Source organism: Eurytemora carolleeae, unplaced genomic scaffold, assembly GCF_000591075.1.
Source record: "Eurytemora carolleeae unplaced genomic scaffold, Eaff_2.0 scaffold1459, whole genome shotgun sequence".
NCBI lineage: Eukaryota > Metazoa > Arthropoda > Copepoda > Calanoida > Temoridae > Eurytemora > Eurytemora carolleeae.
In genome coordinates this window covers 43,894-68,472 of record NW_019397446.1, presented here as the reverse complement: position 1 = coordinate 68,472, position 24,579 = coordinate 43,894, and the positions used below count along the sequence as shown (strand labels likewise).

General features: G+C 34.0%; 2 protein-coding genes across 3 annotated transcripts in view; both read right to left on the bottom strand.

The window, feature by feature from the left end:
* Positions 1-6,039: 6,039 nt before the first annotated feature.
* On the bottom strand, positions 6,040-19,611 carry LOC111714342 (NADH dehydrogenase [ubiquinone] 1 alpha subcomplex subunit 2). Of its 2 annotated transcripts, XM_023489424.1 has the most exons (8): positions 19,543-19,611; positions 17,896-17,964; positions 16,768-16,918; positions 14,958-15,028; positions 13,193-13,724; positions 12,352-12,446; positions 10,393-10,849; positions 8,829-9,053 (listed from the first exon to the last, which is right to left on the bottom strand). In XM_023489424.1, exons 1-5 carry the CDS (start codon positions 19,593-19,595, stop codon positions 13,622-13,624), a joined length of 447 nt encoding a protein of 148 aa, XP_023345192.1. In that variant the 5' UTR covers positions 19,596-19,611; the 3' UTR covers positions 8,829-9,053; positions 10,393-10,849; positions 12,352-12,446; positions 13,193-13,621. The 2 variants fall into 2 exon arrangements, with proteins under 2 accessions (XP_023345194.1, XP_023345192.1); XM_023489426.1 differs by lacking the exons at positions 14,958-15,028; positions 16,768-16,918; positions 17,896-17,964; positions 19,543-19,611 and adding exons at positions 6,040-6,201; positions 6,570-6,623; positions 7,864-7,962 and having other exon boundaries at positions 8,781-9,053; positions 13,193-13,623.
* LOC111714341 (NADH dehydrogenase [ubiquinone] iron-sulfur protein 3, mitochondrial) overlaps positions 19,600-24,579 on the bottom strand; it is a 13,180-nt gene continuing 8,200 nt past the window's right edge. Inside the window, exons 2-7 of the mRNA XM_023489423.1 lie at positions 23,810-23,952; positions 22,586-22,718; positions 21,809-21,917; positions 20,994-21,085; positions 20,350-20,466; positions 19,600-19,952 (exon numbers count right to left, since the gene is read on the bottom strand). Coding sequence (XP_023345191.1) covers positions 19,859-19,952; positions 20,350-20,466; positions 20,994-21,085; positions 21,809-21,917; positions 22,586-22,718; positions 23,810-23,952 — 688 coding nt within the window. The 3' untranslated portion in view covers positions 19,600-19,858. The remainder of the gene's footprint in view (positions 19,953-20,349; positions 20,467-20,993; positions 21,086-21,808; positions 21,918-22,585; positions 22,719-23,809; positions 23,953-24,579) is intronic.

Sequence of the window (24,579 nt, the reverse complement as noted above, 5' to 3'; positions counted from 1 at the left end):
AAATGATTCCGCATGGAACAAAGACGATATTTTAATTCTTATTTTATTGGGACACCCTGTACATTACATTTTCCGAGTGCTTTTATAAAAATGTAAATTTCGGCGGAGGGAGATGTTAAATGTTTATTGCGCCCCCTTTTAATTTAAGACATAATACATCTGTAGATGTATAGTGAGTAGTGACTAGTGGTGTATGTTTGACAATGCTTTATTCTGCTTGTCATTTTTAACATTTCAAAATTTAGATAATTAAGCCAGGAAGAGGGGATTTTAGAAAATGGGGGAACTTGCTTTCTCAAAATATTGCTAAATATAACAACAATCTCTCTCCAACACAATGTCAAGAATACAAAAATATTAATATTCTTGATTTCTGCATCCCTGTATGTTTCGTGGATTTTAAAAATTGTTTCCGAACCAATGCACGTGTGGGTTGATCGGTTTTTTTCTCAACAATGTAGTTAGTGATTTCTCTAGAATTAAGTAATCTAAAATAAAAAAAAAAAACAGAAATCTAAAATATCTGAAGGTTTTTTTCTCACTAAACATGACAGATCTTTAATATCCTTTTAGCCGTGCTTCCCATGCAACCTTTTTTTCATGCAGTTTGTCCTTAAATAACTATGAAATATTAAAGACGACCCTTTAAGTTGTCTCTGAACCGTCATGTTCAGTGGTTCACCCTGTAGATTTTTACTAATCAGTTTAAGTATAAAGGATATCAGCTTGTTGAAGTTTAAGTTAAAGGATATCAGCTTGTTGAAGTTTAAGTTAAAGGATATTTGTTGAAGTTTAAGTTAAAGGATATCAGCTTGTAGAAGTTTAAGTTAAAGGATATCAGCTTGTTGAGTTTAAGTTAAAGGATATCAGCTTGTTGAAGTTTAAGTTAAAGGATATCAGCTTGCTGAAGTTTAAGTTAAAGGATTGGGGGGGGGATAAGATCAATCGTGTCAAAGCGTGATCATCTCTTTATATCTTTACAAGCATACTAGATTCATTGAAGCACATGAATCAGGGGCTACCCAAATACACAACCCAACCCAATCCCGAGCAAGAATCAGAGGATACCCAGATACATATACTACAAAACCCGATCCGGAGAACCAAGATACATACACTACAAAACCTAATCCGGAGCAAAACAAATTCTAGAATCTTGAGAATAGGATGCAAAAGAGAGATAAAGTATAGGAAATCAACCCCCTCCCTTTCCTTCAATTGCTCAGCGCCCCTGAATGTTTTTATCAAGAATTAGTATGAGGGGCAATACAGGGACAATTCCCCATATTCACGCATTCCAGGGTTTATACAGGGTACATGGATATCAGGATATACAGGGTACATGGATATCAAGATATACAGGGTACATGAATATCAGGATATACAGGATATACAGGGTCCATGGATATCGGGATATACATGATATTTCGGATACATGGATATTAGGATACACAGTACACACTACACAGCTACATAGATATTAGAAAATATATGCCTTGGTGACAATTTGTTTTCATGCCCCCCCCCCCTGTTCCTTCCTTAAGTTTATATTCCTTGATTTGAGGCACATACTGTAAAAATACAAAAATCATATTCCAATGTGTATGAGAAGATACTGAAAATGGCATTTATTTTTGTACACAGTATAATTAGATAATTTTACCAAAATGGATCATTTATTTGTGTACATCCTGTACATTAAATATTTTGTACACGGTGTACATTAGATAACTGAACCAAAATGGATCATTTATTTGTGTTCACCCTGAGCCCAAAACTTAAGACAGGGTATCGTTATGAAAACCAGTTTTAGAGCCTGGGTTTCATAAATGGGGTTAAGCAGTTTTGTGTATATCAATAATTGTATTATGAAATATTATTTTATTTAGCTTCTTAATATTCTCCATTTTTTTCGAATATCTAAAATCAAAATCTACACAAATGTTAAGACCCCAAAAAGGAAACTTTGAAGTTTCGTTCAATGATACTCTTTTAAATTTTGGGCTCTGTACATTAAATATTTTGTACAGGATTGATCATTTATTTGTGTATACACTCTGCACATTAAATATTTTGTACAGGATGGATCATAATTTTGTGTATACACCCTGTACATTAAATATTTTGTACAGGATGATCACTTATTTGTTTATACACCCTGTACATTAAATATTTTGTACAGGATGGATCATTGTTTCTTTCTTATACTAGTGCTCATCAATTATAACAGTATACAGGGGGTGTCCATAATTACAACTATTTATAACTTTCTCCAAGCTCCTATCTAAGATCAATAATGAATACACCGTTAATAATCAATATGAATACACAGTTTATTATCATAAAAGAAATCTATCCCTTTTTTTCTCAAAATGATGCTTGATCTAAGGTTTTGAGAACTGTTGATAATTATGGATGGATCCGAAGCATGATCATTTGAACTCAGACATGCATAAATTACTGGGTGCAGGAGAAAATAATATTTAGCTGATCAATTCTTAAATCAATCAATCAATCAGTCAAGAGTTAGGAATCTGAATATATCTGTTTTATTATTTTCTTTGTTATTTCTAACCTAGATAATTAATTCGAACCTATCCCACCCACTCATGTTTTTAGTACAGGGTTACCCCTTAGGATGAAAGTTTTTATGAAGACCTAAATATCTTTACTCTGCCATTCTCAAGGTTTTTTTGATATTCGGACTAAAGGAAGCCACAATTACAAAAGCTGGATTAAATTAGAACAGTCGTCTCTGGAGTAAAACTTAATAAATTTTCAATTAAACCTAGTCCAGGGCCGGGAACTTGGATATTTCTCACCCCGATCGCTAGATGTTGATCTCCAAATTGGGCACTTTTAATTTTAAGATCAATCCTTTATATCTTCCATTCAGTTATCCCTTTAGGGTACAATTACACTGCGGGATATAGATTTAATTAATCTGTAGATTAACAGAAGATCGAGATCAAGCATTGATCTCGATATCCACAATACATGATAGACAGACATCTCTCTTGTGACTACACAAAAGCCTGCTATTTGCTATTTCAAAATATACATATTTTGAAAAAAAATCTTTCGATGAAATAGTTTTACCCTTTCGATTAGACACATTTTTTAAGGAGGGGTTTTGGGAAATACACATCACATACCCCTGATGGTTGTAAACAAAAAAAACACAAAATCTTAATCTTGTGCATGTAGGATGAAAACCTTATTAATCTCCTTGTAGTATATGGTATAAATATACTACACAGCTAACTAGCATTTAACCCAGTTTATTAATATTTAATGGAAATGAAGTCGAAATATAAACCAACATTTTACCCCGGAGCAGGGCAGATAGGAACACTGTCAAAATATGATGAAGATTAAAACAGTATTGTCCGACGCCCCCCCCCCCCTCTCTTTTCATGAGAACTTAGCTCAGCTCTGCTAAAATAATTGACCAAATTAACCTTTGCTCGAACGCAGTCCTATAATTAGAAAGATAACTTTTTATCAGCAAAAAAGTCGGATTACAATTTTTTTTTTGCAGGCAGGGATCAAATTGCGAGTATTATTATAGAGCTTTGAAGGAATACGCTTTATTTGCAAAATAATCTAAAATGAGGAAAGGGGTCTGTTTTAATATGAAAATAGGGTACTGGGGCCCGAAAAATCCCAAAGTGGGAATTCTTGGAATACTGCTTACTATTAAAATAATTTTGTACAACTTTGTTTTTATCTTTTATAAATAAAAAAAATTATAATATGAAAATTTTTGAAAATATAATAAGCTTTTCTATCTTCATTTAAATTCTCTTTTCTCTCCGTATACCTTGATTTTTAACCTATAAATATTCCCAATCCTGTAGTCAATTTGTTATATTTAAATATTAACGTTAAATTCAACTGCTTTACATGAAAAAGGTATCAAATCATACGTTTTAAGTATCTCTCCCCCCCTTCTCCTTCCCCTACTAGACACCTACGATCCTCCCATCCTCCCCATTCTGATTGAATGCATATAGATGAGTCTAATTTCAGATATTTAGATGGATAGGGGTGGAGGCAGACTAGGGAGACCAGTTATAGACTTCATTTATCCTCTGGGCGGATTAAATAGGGGTGTAGGCAGTATAGCGGAGTAATCAGGGTTTAGGTTGGATACAGGAGTAGTTAGGGCTTAGGTTGGATACAGGAGTAGTCAGGGTTTAGGTTGGATACAGGAGTACTCAAGGTTTAGGTTGATTACAGTGGTAGTCAGGAGGTAGGTTGGATACAGAAGTACTCAAGGTTTAGGTTGATTACAGTGGTAGTCAGGAGGTAGGTTGGATACAGAAGTACTCAAGGTTTAGGTTGGATACAGGAAATCTCAGGTTTAGGTTGGATACAGGAAATCTCAGGTTTAGGTGGGATACAGGAGTATTCAGGATTTAGGTTGGATACAGGAGTAGTCAGGGCTTAGGTTGCATACAGGAGTAGTCAGGGCTTTTGTTGGATACTGGAGTGCTCAGGGTTTAGGTTGGATTTTAAGTTCTCAGAGTTTAGGTTGATTACAGGGGTAGTCAGAAGGTAGGTTGGATATTGGAAACAGAAGTACTCCAGGTTTAGGTTGGTTACATGAGTACTCAGGGTTTATGTTGGATACAGGAGTACTCAGGGTTTAGGTTGGATACAGGAGAACTCAAGGTTTAGGTTGGATACAGAAGTAGTTAAGAGTTGAGATTTGATACATTAGTACTCATAGTTTAGATTGGATACAGAAGAACTCAGGGTTTAGGTTTACTACAGTAGAAGTAAGGTAGGTTGGATACAGGAGTACTCTGGGTTTATGTTGGATACAGGAGTAGTCAGTAGTTTGGTTTGATACAGGAGATCTCCCCTCTCCGTACTCCCACTGCCACCAGTAACCCCTTGTTTATAATATCTAACTAGTATATTTGAAGTGTATATATTGTATGATGTATATACTCTACATTGATGTTTTATACTAGCATACAAACACCCAGCACTACATCATCTCGTGTCAGCATTGAATTTAATCTATTGGATGCTATTATTGATCAGCCAATCAGAATCCAGCAACTATTTGGGTCAGCCAATCAGAGCGCAGGCCAACAATCTTCCATAAACGGATGTTAATCATAAAGAAGATAATGATAGGACCGGCAGCCAGGAATATCAATGGGCACAAAACAGGCAGTCAAGGTTTCGTGAGTTTTAAATCAATATAAAAATAGCTCGACTCACCAAACCTCGATCAAATCACTTTTTACCTTTTTGTTCCAGAAAATAGATAAGAAGAAACTAAAATTTAATCATGAATCGACTGGGACAACATTTATTTCCATCCTATGTTTCTGTAAAAAGAATCTAGATAATACCAGACTTGGACTTCGAAGTTTATAATCCTCATGTTGAAAAATAAAGGTTGAAAGATAGGCTTCTTAACAATATCGTGACGGTAATGTTACATCGTCTATACGCAACATCCCCCTACTGAACTTCTGACCTACTAACTTTCCGACCTACCCCAGCTGATTATTTTTGTATAGGATAGATTAAGACAATTTCTGGGCCAAGCGCTGCGGCTAGGACAGGCCAAGCGCTGCGGCCATAAGTTCATATAGCAGCTATAAAACTACGGGCTAGTAGATCGGATGTGCAGTAAAGTGGATTTGGCGTAGGTCAGAAGTGAAGTATAGCGAATTTGCGTAGGTCGAAAGATACACTATCCTATATGGTACTGGTTTAGCATAATGTCTTTTCAACCATGACTTGAACAAAAGCTCTCTCTTTAAAATATTCAACAGATTCCCTTAATTGATTAAAAAAAAATTAGCTCTCATTGTAAATAAAAATGATTCAAAACACTTCATCTATACGGCCAATAATTTTGCCTTTTCCTTTCAAATACCAGAAAGGAATAAAGCCAAACTCGGCCGCATCGTATCTTTACGGGGTAATGGCTTCTTTGAACTAAAAATAAGTTAAAACTAAAAAATACAAAAATAAACTTTATTTTTGACGCAAATGCCTTAACTGAATAAATAAATTTTGTACTTAAAATTATTATTAATCATAATAATCACTAGAATAATCTAACTGAATAATCGTGCCCGTCTTTAATTTTCTAGCTTGGCAATCTCCATATAGACCTCGTCCGCTGATTTCCCGGTTAAATCTACAGATGATTCCCGACCAAATCCATATCTGAACACAAATAACGCTTTGGTAACCGACCACGCTTAATTACAATATCTTTGATTTTTTCTTAAGTTAAAAATGTTATCATTGCAAAAGAGAAAAATAATCTTTTAATCATCTATATAAAGTAGTTTGTTAGTTTGGATGTCCGATCATAAATCATGCACCCCTCGTCAGTTTGCCTTAAACTTTGATTGACAAACTCCGTAGAACCACGGGAATGGTTTAAGCTTTGTTTAAAAATTCTTATTTATTTATACTGGGAAAACTTAGTTTTAAGGCAAAGAACGGTTCCCAAGCGTGTCAAGTAAAATTATCCTAACATTAAGAAAAGAAAGACGACCAGAACTATAAAAAAGTGTGTTTGAATGTACCTGGCCCAAAGTTTAGGATGAATACCACTGCACTCACGAATGAGGATTGGAAATCTAAAATAGTTTTTAATTATTAATTAAAGGGGCAGTAAGCGAAATCTTATTTCCGATTTACAACGGAACCCTTATAAGCTTTGTCTGATTAAGTTTTAATCAGATATTCATCTTTTTGTTTCTTTAAACTGTTTGTTTTCATTTGCAGGATTTTTGCGAGAGTGACTTACAACTTTCTTGTTTAAAAGAATTAGTTGAGAAATTGTCAGAAAGGAAATCCTTTTCAAGGCAGGAAAACGACGATATCTTCAACAGTTTTTTCAGATTAAAGTTTCAAGGGCACCGTTGAAAGTTGGGCAGGAGGGGCACTTGAAATTACGCTCATAGCAGTGCTTAGGATCCATTTAATTTTGATGCGGATCCGGACTGGGAAAAAATGGATCCGGATCCAGGTCATTTCTATAAGATTTACTGAATTTTAAAAAAAGCAGAATTTTGCAATTTTTGTCTATTTTTTACGCAAATTTTTCTGCTAAAACTAGATATACCATTCAGAAATCAGGAAATTTTAATAACCTCTCTTTTTTCGAAAGTTTGATTTTAGGTTTGAAAAGTACATTTTTTTGCAGTTTTTGGTCGATATTTTGCTCCTTGGATCTGGATCCGTGGATCCACATAATTTGCAGATCCGGATCCAGTAAGCCAGAATCTTGCTCATCCAAAGGATCTGGATCCGGATCCTAAGCTCTGGCTCATAATCTCTTAAAAAATATCAAATCACTGAAAGTGTCATGGGGTAAAAACAAAGAATATTAATAGAGTCTAAAACATAAAAGTGTGACCGCTTTAAAATTGCCATTTTGAACAATATTTTACTAAGTTATTCGGGGAACATTTTTTTCTGTATACATTTCCCTCCCTTTTCATTAATACATTTTCCATACAGAAAGTTTTTAATTTGTTTTATCCATAAATAAGAGAATTATAGAATCACATGTAAAACAAAAGTGAATAACACATATTTAGTTTATGTTAAATTCTACGTTTAATCCTATAACACTTAAATTAATTCCGAGGATTCCAAACTATAACCTAACTATTTTAATAACCGACTAAAAAACTAAAATTTATAAAATATTTATCAAACATTCAACATTTTGGACATCTTGAATGAAAACCATTTTCTTTGTCATAGAGTTGAAAGAAAAGAATCCGAATTGATAATATTTTAAGACGGAACAAACATTAACATAAAAACTTAAATAATAACGTCAAGTAGAAAATAAAATGTAAATATTACTTAGGGTTATTTTGTTTAAGAGGAACATAATGCTTCTCTACAAAGTCACGAGCTCCCTTGCTGGCAGCTGATTTCTGGCACAGATGAAGACGAATTTCTCTACAAATATTAAAAATTAAAATGAAAAGCAACGTAATTAAAGGACTGTAAGCGTCATTTCAAGTGAATGAAGACATTGCCGAATTCACAACGTTACCCTAAAAAGCTTTGCCTGCTCAAGTTAATTAAATAGTAATGCTTATAATTTTGAAAACTGTCTATTTTCAATTGTAGTTTCTATACAAAAGTGACTCGCGCATTTCTACTACAGAATTATTTTTAAGAATAAGACTTTAAACCTAGAAAACCGAATACCGATAATATACTTCACATTAATGACAAGATAAAGGGTTAAAGGTACCGTTGTGAATCGGGCATTATCATTTTTGCATGAAGGGTCACTTGAAATTACGCTTTCAGTTCCTTTAAACAGAGTGAGAAGGACAGAGAATCTAATGTTTTCTTGCAAGAACGACTTGCGCGTCAAGTGGTGTAGTAATACGCGTTTCTCTATCGGAAATATTACAAGTTATGTCAGACAGGTTTAGTTTGTATTTTCAATTTTTACAGAACCGATTTGTCAGAAAATAATTTCAAGTTGGTTAAAGGTCATGAACAAAACTCGCTTTAAAATAAGATAATGAGTGATTGCTAAAAAAATTGAATCAAAATAAACAAAGTTGTTAATTTTTGTAATTTAAGTAATCCCAGATCGGAATTTATGAAAAGAAAGTAGTAGTTGAGCTAGCTGCGAGTTGTTTTAATACTTACCTTTTGACTCAACAGAGATCAAATTGAACAGGAGTTGAACAAACCTTGGCTAATTCAACCTTTTTCTCGCTTATTAATTCCAACAGCTGTTATGTATAATGACATACCTGAGAGCGGGGCCAAGTTTAATTGCTTGCTTAGCGGCAGCCATTGTATCTGGAATATTTGTTTATTCTAAACATTGACTAATGTATTCATGAGTTCTCAACGAGATATAATTAATAAATAATGAGAATATTGAAAACTGGGATAAAATTGTGTTTGATGAGAATCATGGGAGAAAGGTTGAGAACTCGTCATGGTAAAATGCTTCACTTTGCGGAGACAGATTTCCTGATCTTGTTCCCAGCGTAGATCAGGAAGATGGCGCAGTAGGTCGCCTGAACAAATACAAAGTTTATTATTTATTAGTTCCAAATCTTTAATCAGACTTTTTACCGATGGATTTAAACTTTTTTTGGGAAAACTTTTCTTGAAATGAAAAATATATTATTACAAACAGTGTTTCGGATCCATATCATTTTGATTCGGATCCGGATCCGGATCCGCGGATCCGCATCCGTGATGATGGATCCGGATCCTGACTCTGATACGGATCCGGATCATCCGGATTTGAGGTAACTTTTGATTCTGTGAATCGGATTTTCCCTATTAAATGTTATGCAAGGTTATAATTTATAAACTATAGTAATCCTAAAGTTAAAAATGTCGTCATTACTATTATATAAATGTAAACATTAAATTATTAAAGATAATTTTGAAAAATTTTCGTCATGTAAATAATACATTTACGAACCATTTTGATTTATTTATTCCATGGTTTTGGTTAATTTTTGGCGCTACCCGGATCCATATCAACGTTTCCTGATACGGATCCGGATCCGACCAAATAATACGGATCCGACCGGATCCGGATCCGAAACGCTGATTACAAAGGAATTGGGAGTTTGCCACAAAATCTGATTTTCTAATCCCTATATCTCTGCAACTCAATGTTGTAGAGTGTAGACCTTATTGATCTAACAAAATTTAAAGTTTGAAATATCAAAGATCTGTGACATTGGGTTGGATTTAGAGATTAGAAAATCGGACTTTGCGTCAAGGGTGTATTTTTTGCTCGAGGAAGAAAAAAAATTGGGACATCAAATGGCAAGTTTTTTTTCTTCTTCAAATTTGATAATTTAAACCCAAAAATTATTTTTTCCTTGTAATTTTTATTACACATTTCAGCGGTACCCTAAATAAAACATGTCTAACATCTGGGGAAAAAGTTATTTCCAGAGACGAGGAAAAAAATATTTTTCAAGAAAACAAACACCCCTGTACTCTGTTGTGTATATTACAATTTCTAATCTTGAAAATTATTGAAAATTTCAAAGTGAACTGGAAAAACTCTTAATTCGACCGTCGCGCTAATAAAAAATCGAGGCTAAGAATAAACATTTATTTCTCATAAAGAATTATTTAAATTCTCTGCAGTAAGTTCTGGATTTCTTGCAACAGAAACAATGGAGAAATTGTATTGGGAAAACACTTTTAAGTTAGAAAAACAAAGATAACTTTAATATTATTGATCAGATAAAGATTTTAGGGCACTAATGTGAATCGGACATGTCCTTTAAATAAATGGTTACTAAAAATAACATCGAAAGTTCCTTTAAGAAGTTGAGTCAAATAGTATTAATAAACCTGCCGCTTTCTTTAATTCCGTTTTTATACCTTTGCAACATTAGCTCTTCCAGTGTTAGTAAAGGAGTTGAAGTGCTTGGCGAGTCCAGTAAATTCAGCTTCAGCTCCACCGGCCATTTTTATTTCGGAGATTTATCTGAAATTAAATAAATATTAATTAGACTAAAATCACAGCCATTTTACTTTTGAGGGAAATTCTTGATCGAGAAAAACACAATATTTTGTAGAAAAATAAAAATAAAACCCGAAGTTCGTTCAAGTGATATTTATAGCATCTCCTCGTGATGTTGTACTATCTTTCTCAATTTAGAACTTGACTCCAATCCGAGGTTACAATACTGTTTATTTCCGTTCTCAAGATTTCTTCTCCGACCCCTTCTCCGGGTAGTCTAGTCCATAGTCATTGGAGAAGGGTTTATTTCTACCTCCAAAATGAATCTCGGAAACCGTGATATCTGATCGAACCTTCTCCAGCTCACGGATAATACTAAATAAAATGAAATATGAAAAGTTCCATGGTACGCATTAAGATCAACAATTACACAGTTACAACCAACATTGATTTTTAGCATATTATCATTAAAGCCTTCAACTTCTCACTTGTACTTGATGACCTTCATTAGTTAGAATTTGTGGACATCACGAGATGCAAGAGATGATTAAGATCGTAGACAAAAAACTATTAATGTAATTAAAATATTATATGACGAATTAAAGCGACCAATTATTTTTAAGTAAAAAATAAGATGCAGTAAGTTTTTATTAAATGCCGACGCCCAGGTTTTCGAAGCACAAGAACGTCTTTAACTGCGAAATTATTAAAGTTTCATAAATTTTTCGCATAAAAATAAGCAGAAAAGAACGAATTGTGATAATTCATCATTTGCTAAAAAAATCAGTAAATCTTGAAGAAATTTACATGGCCTGAGGCCATGGAAGTATCCAGGTCGATCAAAATGAAATGGATTCCAAGCTCTGGATATAATGATCTAAGACGCTATGCAAAAAAATGTTTAAACCAAAAATTTTATTTTAAACATATTGCAGAAAAAAATTCACAACCACCATACGCTTGAACAATGTTAAATGTACTAAGTTTCTAAAATGGCTGAAAAATAAGTGTTTAAACTAGTATCAAGTTTAATGGTGGAGTTCAGTACAGAATACATGTTGGCCTCAATCCAAGAGAAAGCAGAAAACATCTGGGTAACATCTGATTTCAGGGTATTGAGTACACATGCTAAAGTGTACACAGTCAAATAAATATTTTTGGAAAGAATTTTCACAATAGAATGAGATTACCATCTTTAATATATATGTATTAACTTTGCTTGTCTGTCTGTCTGTCCGTTTGTATCCCATAAACGTCAAAACGGCTGAACCGATTGGGCCCAAATTTTGTGTGGAACCTCATGACTCCAGTGAAGGTTTATGGCTGTCCAAAAGTTTTTGATCTTAATTAAAATTTGAAACGCGAAAAAATATTAGCATTTACGCGAATTTTTTTGTTATTGTTTTATATTGTACAAAGAGAATATGCTCACAATTATAAACAGATGGGCGGGAAAAAGCCTAGTGAAATTAAATAACTTATTTTTCCAAAAAGATTTGAACCAGGTTGATTTCTTAGTATTTTTTGTGCTGTACCCCCTAATGTTTGTTAGCTACGCTAAAGTAAAGAAACAGCTCAAAATATAAAGTTGTTTAATAAACCCCAAGGTCAAGATTCTTAATAATAAGTCCGACATAAAGCGTCAATTATATAAAGGTGCAGCATGCAGTGGGACCCATAATACTGTGGAAAACGACATTAAGCAACTTTATGCGTGTTTTGAGTAAGTTAAAAGTAATTAGTTGTACCAGGAGGTCGAATAAATGAATAGGACTGTGTGCACTGAACGATTGGTGTGTTTCATGTTCATTCAAAAACGTAGAATCTAACGGTCGTCTTCTAATTCCACAAACTTATGGGTCCCAATGTAGACTTACATATTTCTATGAATATACTTTCGGTAGTCGGAGAATAGGTATCCAAAACCATAAATTGAAACAAACATCAACCCGGTCAGTCCAAACAACTTTTTCTGTAAATATATAGAAAATAGAAATAACACGATACAGAGAGAACCAGAAAACTGTGGAATACGAAAACGACGTTGATGCAATATTCGAGTGCATTTGATGTTGTTACGCCACAGCTGAACGATGTTAGCTCAAAAAATACGCCACAGCTGAACTATAGTAGCTCAAAATACGCAACAGCTGAACTATAGTAGCTCAAAATACGCAACAGCTGAACGATAGTAGCTCAAAATACGCAACAGCTGAGCGATAGTAGCTAAAAACCACTGTTTCAGTTTGAATGTCAAATTAATGTGTCGCATGTTCATTTGACTATTTAAAATCATCAAAAGACGTCTTCCTAATCCATAGTTCTCAATACACTCACAAAGCCAGAGGGGTAAATAATTTCAATAATTGACCCCCGCCTCTCATATTAGGCAGGGGAGAAAGGAGTTTGCCAAGCTCTGTAAACTTATTCAATCTATATTTATCATTTTCCTCAAAATTTAAGTTTTTGGTGATAAAAATATTTAATTAGTCACGTACTTATTCAATTTTTGTGAAAAATTGGACATCAACTCATAAGTCTTTGTCCCTTTCTAATACTTTCTGGTACTTGAAAATCAGAAGTCAAACAAAATTAAACTAGTTTTGAGAGTAGGGGTTAATTTTTTTTAAGAAGAGATAAACCTCTGTTGGATACCAAGATAATTCTACAAATTTCGTCTTTAAGGTAACAATAAATTTAATTCTCAACGATACTTACTCTGGGTAGGTTTGGTATATTTTTTAGAAAGCTTGCTAAACTCTGTAAGCTGGTTTCTTCCTTTTTCCTCGGTATTCCCATTTTCAATATCTGCAATAAATATTTTACTTTTCACGGATACTTTGGCCTTGTGTGTCACTATAGGGTGCACCTTGATAAACCCTTCAACAATATAGACAGGGTGTCCAAGTAAAAATGTAATAAATTTTGTATTTAAATCCAGACCATTTGTTACTTTGTTAAACGTATTCTTTTCTTAATACCAGACCAAGTAAAGAAACCCCCCCCCTTTACTCCCGATTTCTTGATAAAACTTGTTTGTACATGTTGCTGAAAGCTGTACCATAACATTTATAATTTGACTGAATAAACCGACTATATATTATTTAGTTCATGCTCGTCAACTCCTTTATTCCTCGGCATATCCTTCTAGAGCTTCCACAGCATCTTGATAGCGTTGACGATACCAACATCAGTGTAGTTGAAGTAGTATAGAGCACCTAGAGTGAACGCTGACAGAGCCCAGACCAAACTAAACAATTAACATAATTATTATGTGTTACAAAATACCTAAAGAGTTGAAAATAAAGAAAAATTAAAAAACAGAACTAGACTCAATCTGAATAAGCTGTCAATTTAGTGGGATACAAATAAAAAAGTATTTACTAATTAACCGTTCCTGGTTTTATAGAATTTAAAATAAATTGTCTTCTTAACTTTTTTATCTAAGGGCAAAACGTTTGATCTTAAATTTGTGACTTCAGCGCTCCCACGCATTGAAAGTTTAACCCTACTCCTGCTGGGGGGGGGGCGGTCCATTTAACCCCCTCCCCCGGTAGTTTTTTTCACATAACGCAAAAAGTAATTTTCTGATTTTTCCTAAATACCCATAGATAAGATAAGAACCATAGCCCTCCCTATAGGTCTAAAACCGGGCTTTTATACAAACTGCCTATGGCCTCAGGCACACTGCCTGAATGACTCCTTTTTCCTGGAACAAACAAAATCTTTGTTTTGACCCATTTTAAGTTGTCAGATTTTGGTAACTTTTAGATTTTTATAAAGCCTTTAAAAGGAAACGGATTGCACAAGTTTTGCAAAGAAAATTTTTGCAAAATATTTGCATACGACCCGTCAAAGGAAATTTGCACATTTTTTATTTTTCTTAGTTACACATTAGGTTACATAAAATTGTGCGATTTTTTTGCATATTTGAAATGGTATGGCCAAGTGCTTTTTCAAAAATGTATAAATTATCATTCTTTGGACATTTTATTTGCAAACATTTTTACTATTTAACTGGATTTTGCAAAAAAATTCAATTTCTGAAAATTTGCAATTTTTTTGACAAATTTTGAAAGTAGAGCACAAGAGCTTTCCAATGATGTATCATTTGTTATATTTAGACATTAAACATGGGATTTAGAGGGGGAGGGGGGTCGAACTGACCCCCCTCCACTGTATCCTGATTTTCAAGTACCCCAGCAGGGATAGGGTTAACTTAACAGGTGAGTTTTTATTTTCTTCGGCGTTTTTTTTGCGAATTTCCACTTATTGTTTTACAGTGTGGATTTCGGGTTACAACCGCTTAAACCAAAAATTATCCCAAAAATGTTTTGGCTTCGTTCATTTATTCTCTTAGGAACAGAAAATGTATTTTTTAACAAAATTTTTAAAGTTGCTTTAATTCCTTCTTTAAGGAAAAGGTATTTTGCAAGATATAAACTTAAAATCATTTAAAAAATAATCTAATCAAGACCCTTACCCGACAGCAATATTGGGAATGACAGTGCTTCCATTGAACAAAGAGGGTCTGATGTAATCAACAACGATCGCCTGGTAAAAATACAGAAATAAATAAATTATCAGAGAAATATATTCGTTAAATATAATTAATTGATGGATAAAACCTTTGACTAAACAAAAAAATGGTGAAATCTTTGTTTTTCAAATTTAAATATTAAAAGCTTTTTAAGTGACTTGCATATTTATGCGACAAACAAGGAAAGGGGCAGAATTTGTTCTTTTTCACGATAATATCTTGTTTCAGTTTAGTTGTTGCTCACACAAAGGTGTAAAGCGTACAGTTATGATTAGGGCTAATTGAACGGTTGGGTTCCTTTAAATTAGTTTAACTGTCCATTTAAAAAGAAATTCAATGAAATGTTTTAACATTTAATACAAAACGAGAATTTTTCATCTTTTCTTCTCAGCAGGGAATGGCAAGACAAGGATTAAAATCTGCAGACGGCAGAAATGGAAGATTAAGTAAAGAAAAGCATAATGTACAGTGTACAGTGTAAGTACCTCAATACCCCTTGATGTGAGTAGAGTACAAGCCCAATGTACAGAAGAGTGCATATGCGAGTGGAATAGTGTACAGGAATATAATATTGTATGTACCTCAATACCCCAATGTGAGTAGAGTAGTGTACATGAATATTATTGTGTACGTACCTCAATACCCCAATGTGAGTGGAGTACAGCCAATGTACAGAAGAGTGCATCTGTGAGTGGAGTTGTGTACATGAATATTATTGTGTACGTACCTCAATGCCCCAATGTGAGTGGAGTAGCGTACATGAATATTATTGTGTACGTACCTCAATACCCCAATACAGCCAATGTAATGTACAGAAGAGTGCATATGTGAGTGGAGTAGTGTACATGAATTTTATAATGTACGTACCTCAATGCCCCAATGTGAGTGGAGTACAGCCAATGTACATAAGAGTGCATCTGTGAGGGGAGAAGTGTACAGGAATATAATATTGTATGTACCTCAATACCCCAATGTGAGTGGAGTAGCGTTCATAAATATTATAGTGTACGTACATGTGTACGTACCTCAATACCCCAATGTGAGTGGTGTACAGCCATGAGCAAAAAGTACAGAAGAGTACATCTGTGAGTGTAAAAGTGTACAGGAATATAATATTGTATGTACCTCAATACCCCAATGTGAGTGGAGTAGCGTTCATGAATATTATAGTGTACGTACCTCAATACCCCAATGTGAGTGGTGTAGTGTACATGAATATTATTGTGTACGTACCTCAATACCCCAATGTGAGTGGAGTACAGCCATGAGCCAATGTATAGAAGAGTTCATCTGTGAGTGGAATAGTGTACAGGAATATAATATTGTATGTACCTCAATACCCCAATGTGAGTGGAGTAGCGTTCATGAATTACATAAATATAATTGTGTACGTACCTCAATACCCTAATGTGAGTGGAGTACAGCCATGAGCCAATGTACAGAAGAGTGCATCTGTGAGTGGAGAAGTGTACAGGAATATTATAGTGTACGTACCTCAATGCCCCAATATGAGTGGAGTAGCGTTCATGAATATTATAGTGTACGTACCACAAAACCCCAATGTGAGTGGAGTAGCGTTCATGAATATTATAGTGTACGTACCTCAATACCCCAATGCAATGTGAGTGGTGTAGTGTACATGAATATTATTGTGTACGTACCTCAATACCCCAATGTGAGTGGAGTACAGCCAATGTACAGAAGAGTGCATCTGTGAGTGGAGAAGTGTACAGGAATATTATAGTGTACGTACCTCAATACCCCAATGTGAGTGGAGTACAGCCAATGTACAAAAGAGTGCATCTGTGAGGGGAGTAGTGTAGAGGAATGGAATTATACAGGCTGGGATCTGAGCTAGAGATACTGCACGTTCAGCAGTCCACATACGGACATGGTCACCAGAACTAGATAAATAGCGGTCAACCCTTAATTACTGGATATCAGGATTGCAAATGCCCTCCCATCCAGTTAAGTTCCAATGCTGTAAATAGAGAAGTGTGGGTGAAGCCTATTATTATAAGTCTATTAAAATATAGAGTTATCAGATAAGAATTAGATCTGAAAACCCCCCATCTTGGAAAGCCCAGACCGCCATCGGGGCTATATTTCCATTAAAAGATATACTTGAGAGACTGACACAGTTGCAAAATTTCCCATCTTCGGCTCTGATAAGTCCAAAAAGTCAGGGTTAAAAAAACTTTTCGAGAATAACCTTTTTTGTCTAGAATTTGACATTTTGAAATAACCTAATAACTTTTTTGAATGTTTTTACATTTGGCAAAAATAAACGTGGTTGTGGAAATTTAGAAATTGGGTTTGAAAGGTTTAGTTTAACCCGTTCCTCAACTCAAGGGGAGAGGGAGTGCAGTGGATGTCAAAAACAAGACAAATTTAAAAAAAAGATTTTATCCATTTTTAAATCTTTGTAAATATTTCATGATAAAAACATTAATTTCAGGATTTCAACTTTCCAATATTAGTTTAATTCCTTTAAGGTCCCCCCCCCCCCACTCCCACTTCAATTTAAAGGGACAGTGAGTGGAATTTTAAGTGACCCTCCGTGCAAAAGATCGCAATGCCCGATTTACAACGGTACCCTTGAATAAAATCTGATAAAAAATGTGGAAGATACCGTCGTTTTTTTGACTTGACAAATGTTTAATTTTAATAATTTCTTCATTGCATCTTACCAGCAAGGAATGCGCAGGTCATTTTTGCAGAGAACCGGTAAATGAAAATAAACCGAACTTAAAGAAACACTATTTCATAATTGATCATAAAAAGCATTTAAGGGTACCGTTGTGACTTAAGCTTTGTCACCTTGGCATTGAGAGACTCTTGAAATTACACTTACAGTCTCTTTAGAGAAGAATATGTCTACCTGCGTTTAGCAATGGTAGTTGAGAATGATGTAGCTGGAAGAACTGAAGCTGGGGAGAGAAGGCCAGACCTTAGGTTATAATATGATTTTAAGAGTGCTAAAAATTTATTTTACTTAAATTCGAATCCGAGATACATCCGGTGAAAGGATTTGGGTAAAAACAATTTTGATTTACAATTTCTTTGCATTTAAAATAGCAATATTTTTTATAAATTTTTTTTTCTACTTCAAACCGTTATTAACCAATTAAAGAACAAGGGAAAAGATAATCTTTCTTTTGTATATCCACATTTTTTTTTAATTCAATTTGTGGAAAAAAAAGGAATGAAATAATTTTTAAGAATTGCAACTATTAAAATGTGGGAAAGATAAAATAACATAAAATGTTAAAAACAATTTACAGTTTAAACCAAAATTTTTCAGTAGTTGAGAAATAAATAAATAGCCATTAAATGTGCAAGAACAGTTTAAAGTGTTCCATATAATTCTTCACTTAAAATCTTAATAGCTGCTGCTTTATCAGTAAGTTCAGAATACAACATTTTATTGATTCTTTCACTGTTTCCGAAGTTCTGGGGTAAACTGTAATTATTAAATAGCTTAACTTCGACGACTTAGTCCAAGATGTAATGAGATGAAATGGAGGATTCAAGTTTTATTCCGTGCAAATATTGGAAATCCTCCGGTGAAATAATATGATTTAAAAGAAATTTTAATTTTATTTATAGAATTCGGTATACATCTGGATAATTTTTTTTTGTATTTTGAACCGTGATTAAGAACAAGGAAAAATGGCGATCTTTTTTTTAATATCCACATTTTGAAAAATCAAGAATTTGATGGTAAAAATAAAAAATAAGCATTTAAAAAAAATTCCTTTCCAACTATTTAAATATAGGAAAGTAAGATAAAATAATATTATAATATTAATATTTTTGAGCTTACTGTTCCATTGGAAACGAATATCCAAAATGCAAACACTCTAAAGATAAACAAATATGAATATTTTATCACAGATAAAACAACTAGGGATGTGTCTGTTGATCCTTTTGAAATTGCCTCAAAAGGATATATCTCACCATCAAATAAAGCAAATCTAAAGAAAATGCTAAGTTCAGCAAACCCAGTGTTAAGTTTCAAAGCGAAGTGCGAAAATTTATCAAGCCTTGCAGTCCTGTAATAATACGGCATTTTTTTAGAAAACGGAAAACACTAAACTGGGACCAAGAGACTCCCATTCTGAAAACCACCTCTGAATAGCTGAACTATACTCATGCTAAAAGTCTTGTATTGCACCTGTTTTTTTTTTTGGCAAACCCTGTCAATTAATTGATTATATATTTATTATAAAATGCGATATCCAAAAAAGAGTATTAGTATTAAATTGTAAACTTTTATATTGTTTAATGTAATTTTGCTTTAGACAAATATGAATTATGAATGTAATATATAATATTTATGAAAGAGGACGAAACTTTTTAAAATAACACTTGACTTCGACGACTGAGCCCAAAATGTAACTTAAAAATGTAGGATTTAAGTTTAACTCAGTGCGACTGAATGGTGATGGAATAGGAGATTTAAGAAAGACATTTACTTTTCGCTCGCAGTAATAATATGTAATAATAATACTTAAAGTATTTGTACCTGAGACCGGCCCTGGCTAGATGACTTCCCTGGATTAAGCGTGAACACAGCATTGTCTTCTGAAACAATCTTTAAACATTAACCTCAGGAAGTAGATAGAGTTAGAGTAGGAGAAGGAGATGGTTCAACACAAAAATGTCAAGATTGAATCAGTTTTTTACCATTTTTATATCATCATCATAAATAGTTATCTGACTAATTTCATCATAATATTTTCAAACAGAATTTTGCTGAAGAGTCACTGATGTTATCTGTTTTATTTCTGGCTAGTGTATCAATGTTTGAAAATACTTCTGACCAAGGGAACTGAGAAGGTTTACTTCTTCTCCGTAATAGGGACTTCTTCAGCGGCCGGGAGCTGTTCTCTGAATGCGGGAAACTGTTCCCATGGAGCAGCCAAGTCAAACTTCCTAAACAATTTTTTTGTTCTGAAAAGTTTTGTTAAAGATTAATTGCGTCTTATTTTGGACCAAGGGGTTCATTAACCGAAACCAAACCTCTCCTACCAGGACTGATTTTTTTTTACATGTTTACCTATTGAAATCAAATCGAACTGTTATCTGAACTCCTGTATCCTACCTGAACTCCTGTATCCTACCTGAACTCCTGTATCCTACCTGAACTCCTGTTTCCTACCTGAACTCCTGTATCCTACCTGAACTCCTGCATCCTACCTAAACTCCTGTATCCTACCTAAACTCCTGTATCCTACCTAAACTCCTGTATCCTACCTAAACTCCTGTATACTACCTTAACTCCTGTATCCTACCTAAGCTCATGTGTCCTACCTAAGCTCATGTATCCTACCTAAACTCCTGTGCAAGTTCCACGGGTTCTTGAACAACACGCTTGAGTTCGTCGTCGTATCTGCATTCAACGTATCCAGTAAGGGGGAAATCTTTACGCAGTGGATGTCCCTCAAACCTATCAAGATTTATTTTTAATTAATGGTAGACAACTCAGTTCTTGAATAATGTAAACTTTCAGGGTGTTCCGCGCTCATCTTCTATTTTTATTGGGAATTTTTTTTCTTTGTTTTTATTTGTTTGGATTTTCAAAATTAAATGAAATTCGAATTTTGTTTGATGCTATTTTTTGAAATTTTGATTATCCATAAACCTACCCTGAGGTCATATGAGGTTTTGACATTTATTAGATAAAACAAACACCAACCCAAACAAACAGACAAGCAAAGTATAATGATACCACATTATCAATTAGAATAATTCAGAACAAATGGAATAATAATCTAAACTTAGCATAGACATGTCAAATCTAGCTTCGCTCTAGTAAAGTCAGATATTGCTTAAGTGACCCTCCACTTAATGAGCTGCATCCCAAATTCACATACGAAAGCCACTTTTTTAGAAATACCGCAATAGGTAATTATCAGTTTTCAGTGCTTTAATATTATTTATATAAACTAGTTTATTAATAAAATGCTGGTTTACCCGTAATCTGTGAGAATCCTTCTAAGATCTGGATGGTTTGTGAAGTATACTCCAAACATATCCCAAACCTCACGTTCATTCCAGTTAGCGGCCTAAAATAGAAACATTTCACGATCACGATTCCAAAAAATGGAAGTTTAATAAAAATGGAAAAAAGAACTTTGGACGTAATATAAACTTTTAAGATACTTCAAATCTAAAAAGATTTGCATGCCTGATTCACAAGTGAGTCCAGTGCTATAGGATCCATTTAATTTTGATGCAGATTTATTTTTTCCAGTGCGGATTCAGTAAAAATTCAGTAAATCTTAAAGAAATGACCTGGATTCGGATCCTTTTATTCAAGTGCAGATCCAGGCTCCGGATCCACGTCATTTCTTTTAGATTTGCTGATTTTTTTTTAACAAAGCTAAATTTTCAAATTTTTTGTTTCATTTTTTCGCTTTCTTTCATGTTAAAACTGGATGAACCATTCAGAAATCAGGAAATTATTATAATTTCTTTTTTCATCGGTTCAAATTTGGATATTGAGAGAAAAAAGATTTTTTTTTTGCAGTTTTTGATTGGACATTTTGCCCCTTGATACACATGTTTTCGCGGATCCGGATCCAGGAAGCCAAAATCTTGCGGATCCAACGAATCCTAAGCACACAACAGTACCCTTAATGCAACCATGAGAAAGATACTGTCGTTTCTAATCTGGAAAAGCATTTCCATTTCATCTTTACCTTTTCGAGATTTTAGGAGAGAGGATAGGGGGGGGGGGGGATTGAGAGTTGGTAATTATTTAAATAAAAACAGTTCGTAAAGCTGACCTTAAAAATGTCGTTGACGGACTCGATGGGTGTGAGTTCGTCCGTGTAGGTCTTAACACGGATCCTTGAGTTGAATCTGAAGCTCAATAGATTGTAAACAATCTCAAACCTGAACAAATCAATTATTAGTTTACACATTTTAATTGATTAAAAACAATAAATAACACGTAGTGGGAAAAATTGCGATCATTTGTAATTGAATTTTTCAGTGCTTTCAATTTAATGGGGATCCGCACTGGAAAAGATGCATCCGAATCCAGATCCTGAACATTTCTTGATTAGTTACTGTTTTTTTTTTAAGAAATGAAAATTTTTCAATCCCTCTTGTTTTTTTTTTTTTTTTTACTTTTATGCAAAACTGCATTCAAAGATAAGCGTTTTATTAATCTATCATTAGTTATTCGGATCCGGATCCGGATCCGCGGATCCGCATCCGTGATGATGGATCCGGATCCTGATACGGATCCGGATCCGGATCCGAGGTAACTTTTGATTCTGTGAATCGGATTTTCCCTATTAAATGTTATGCAAGGTTATAATTTATAAAATGTCGTCATTAATTTACTGTTATATAAATGTAAACATTAAATTATTAAAGATAATTTTGAAAAATTTTCGTCATGTAAAATGTAAATAATACATTTACGAACCAGTTTGATTTATTTATTCCATGGTTTTGGTTAATTTTTGGCGCTACCCGGATCCATATCAACGTTTCCTGATACGGATCCGGATCCGACCGGATCCGGATCCGAATCACTGGTATCAACTATATACCTGTATTCTCTGGTTGGCATATCCACCCCAGCAATATCGACCAGACTGCCGAATTGAGCGTTTGTATGGTTCTTTAGGAAGGACATAACAGGAACTACTCCGTTGGGAGCAATCAAGATCTCTAGTTCATCACCTTGACAGAACAATTGCGTGTAATTCCCATCGAAAAAATGTGTTTTAACAGTACTAAGGTCCCATTTATTTTAGATGCGAATCCGGATCCAGGTCATGAACATTTCTTTACTGAATTTCTGATTCATAGATTTTTATTAACAAAGCAAAATTTTCAAAATAGTTCTTTTTTTCGCTTATTTTTATGCTTTAACTTGATGACCCATTCAGAGATCCGGAAATATAGGTTAGACTTACTAAATTTTGATTGTATTATTGTCATTTTTTAATTCCCATATAATATCATTTTATGCATTTATACGTTATTATCTTATAGATGTGTTATTAAATTGTATTAAATTGCGTATTCAGGGTGGCCAAAACTTTTTTGAACAAATCCGTACAAAAATCCGTACATTTTCAGGAGAAATCCGTACAATCCGTACAATTTTCGAAAAATAAATCCGTACAATTTTTTTTAAAAAAATCCGTAAAATCCGTACAATTTTTAAAACCAATCCGTACATTTTTTTTTAAAAAATCTGTACAATCAGTACAATTTTCGAAAAAAATCCCATTTTTGAAAAAAAAACACATTAAAATTCAATTTTTCATTCATTGTCCTTTGAGTTCAGTTCATGTAAGAGGGTTTAAACTTTTTCAGCAAGAATCAATCTGTAAAAAATTGGCTTCATACATATATATATAAACTAAATACTGGGTACATGATACTGGGTGCATGATACTGGATACTGGATAAATGATACAGGGTACATGATAAAGGATNGAATGAATTTTGATTGTCAATTGAAACATTAATCAATCTAATATTATTTAGAATGCAGAAAATAAGTTAAACTAACTTCATTTTGACGAGAATTTTTTTTTTATTTTCATGAAAAATTTGCTGAAATGAGTGAAAATTTAAAAAAAACGGTGTATTTTCCAGGATAAAATCCGTACAATCCGTACAATTTGAAAACAAATCCGTACAATCCGTGCAATCCGTACAATCCGTACAATTTTAGGGTTAAAAAAAAATCAATCCGTACAATCCGTACATTTTGGCCACCCTGCGTATTGCACAAAGTAAGTAAAGAGTTATTTGATCACCTGCGGTGATCTGAACCTTCTGAACGAACTTGGGCATGCATTCGGCCACATACTGGCCGAAATCTGTCAAATTTTGACGAACAGCAGGATCAAATTTACGAAGGGTTGGCCTGGTTTCCAAAGAGGATTCAGTACTTTCATTCCTGAAATAAGAATATTTTTAAAAAATAAGAATAATTATCACCAATGTTGTTAAAGATTTCATCTCTTAAAAATTGAGTTGATCTTTGGGAATGAGAGAACAAAATCGTTTGTTTCCCCAATACTTTTAAGTTAACAAAAAAATGTTTTATCGGTAAGTTAGGAGGGAAAATTAATAATTGTCGGGAAAGTAAATTAATAATATATTAGTTTAGAGGGGAGGGGGCTTGCCAGTATAAGCCCAATTTCTATTAATTTTTGTCCAAATTCTTCAGCACAAAGTTATCTTGTTACATGTATGGGGTCCGTCCTCGTATACGATTTTTGGACCCCCCCCCCTCCTATCAATTTATTACAAGTCCATTAATCTTAAGTTATTGCATTATTTTAGGGTTAAGTTAGGCTAATACACTTTCTGGACCGAGCGCTGCGGATAGGACAGGCTAGGGGGCCGAGCAAGGTGGCCAGGACAGACTACCCGACCGGACGCTGCGGCCACATGGTCAATTATATCCCAGTCTAACATGTAAGATCCATGTACAAAATTGTTAGGGGGGGGGGAGGGCGGGGGAAGGGGTCCAAAAATCGTTCTCTAGGAACACTAGGAATATACCTGTAAACTTTCAAAA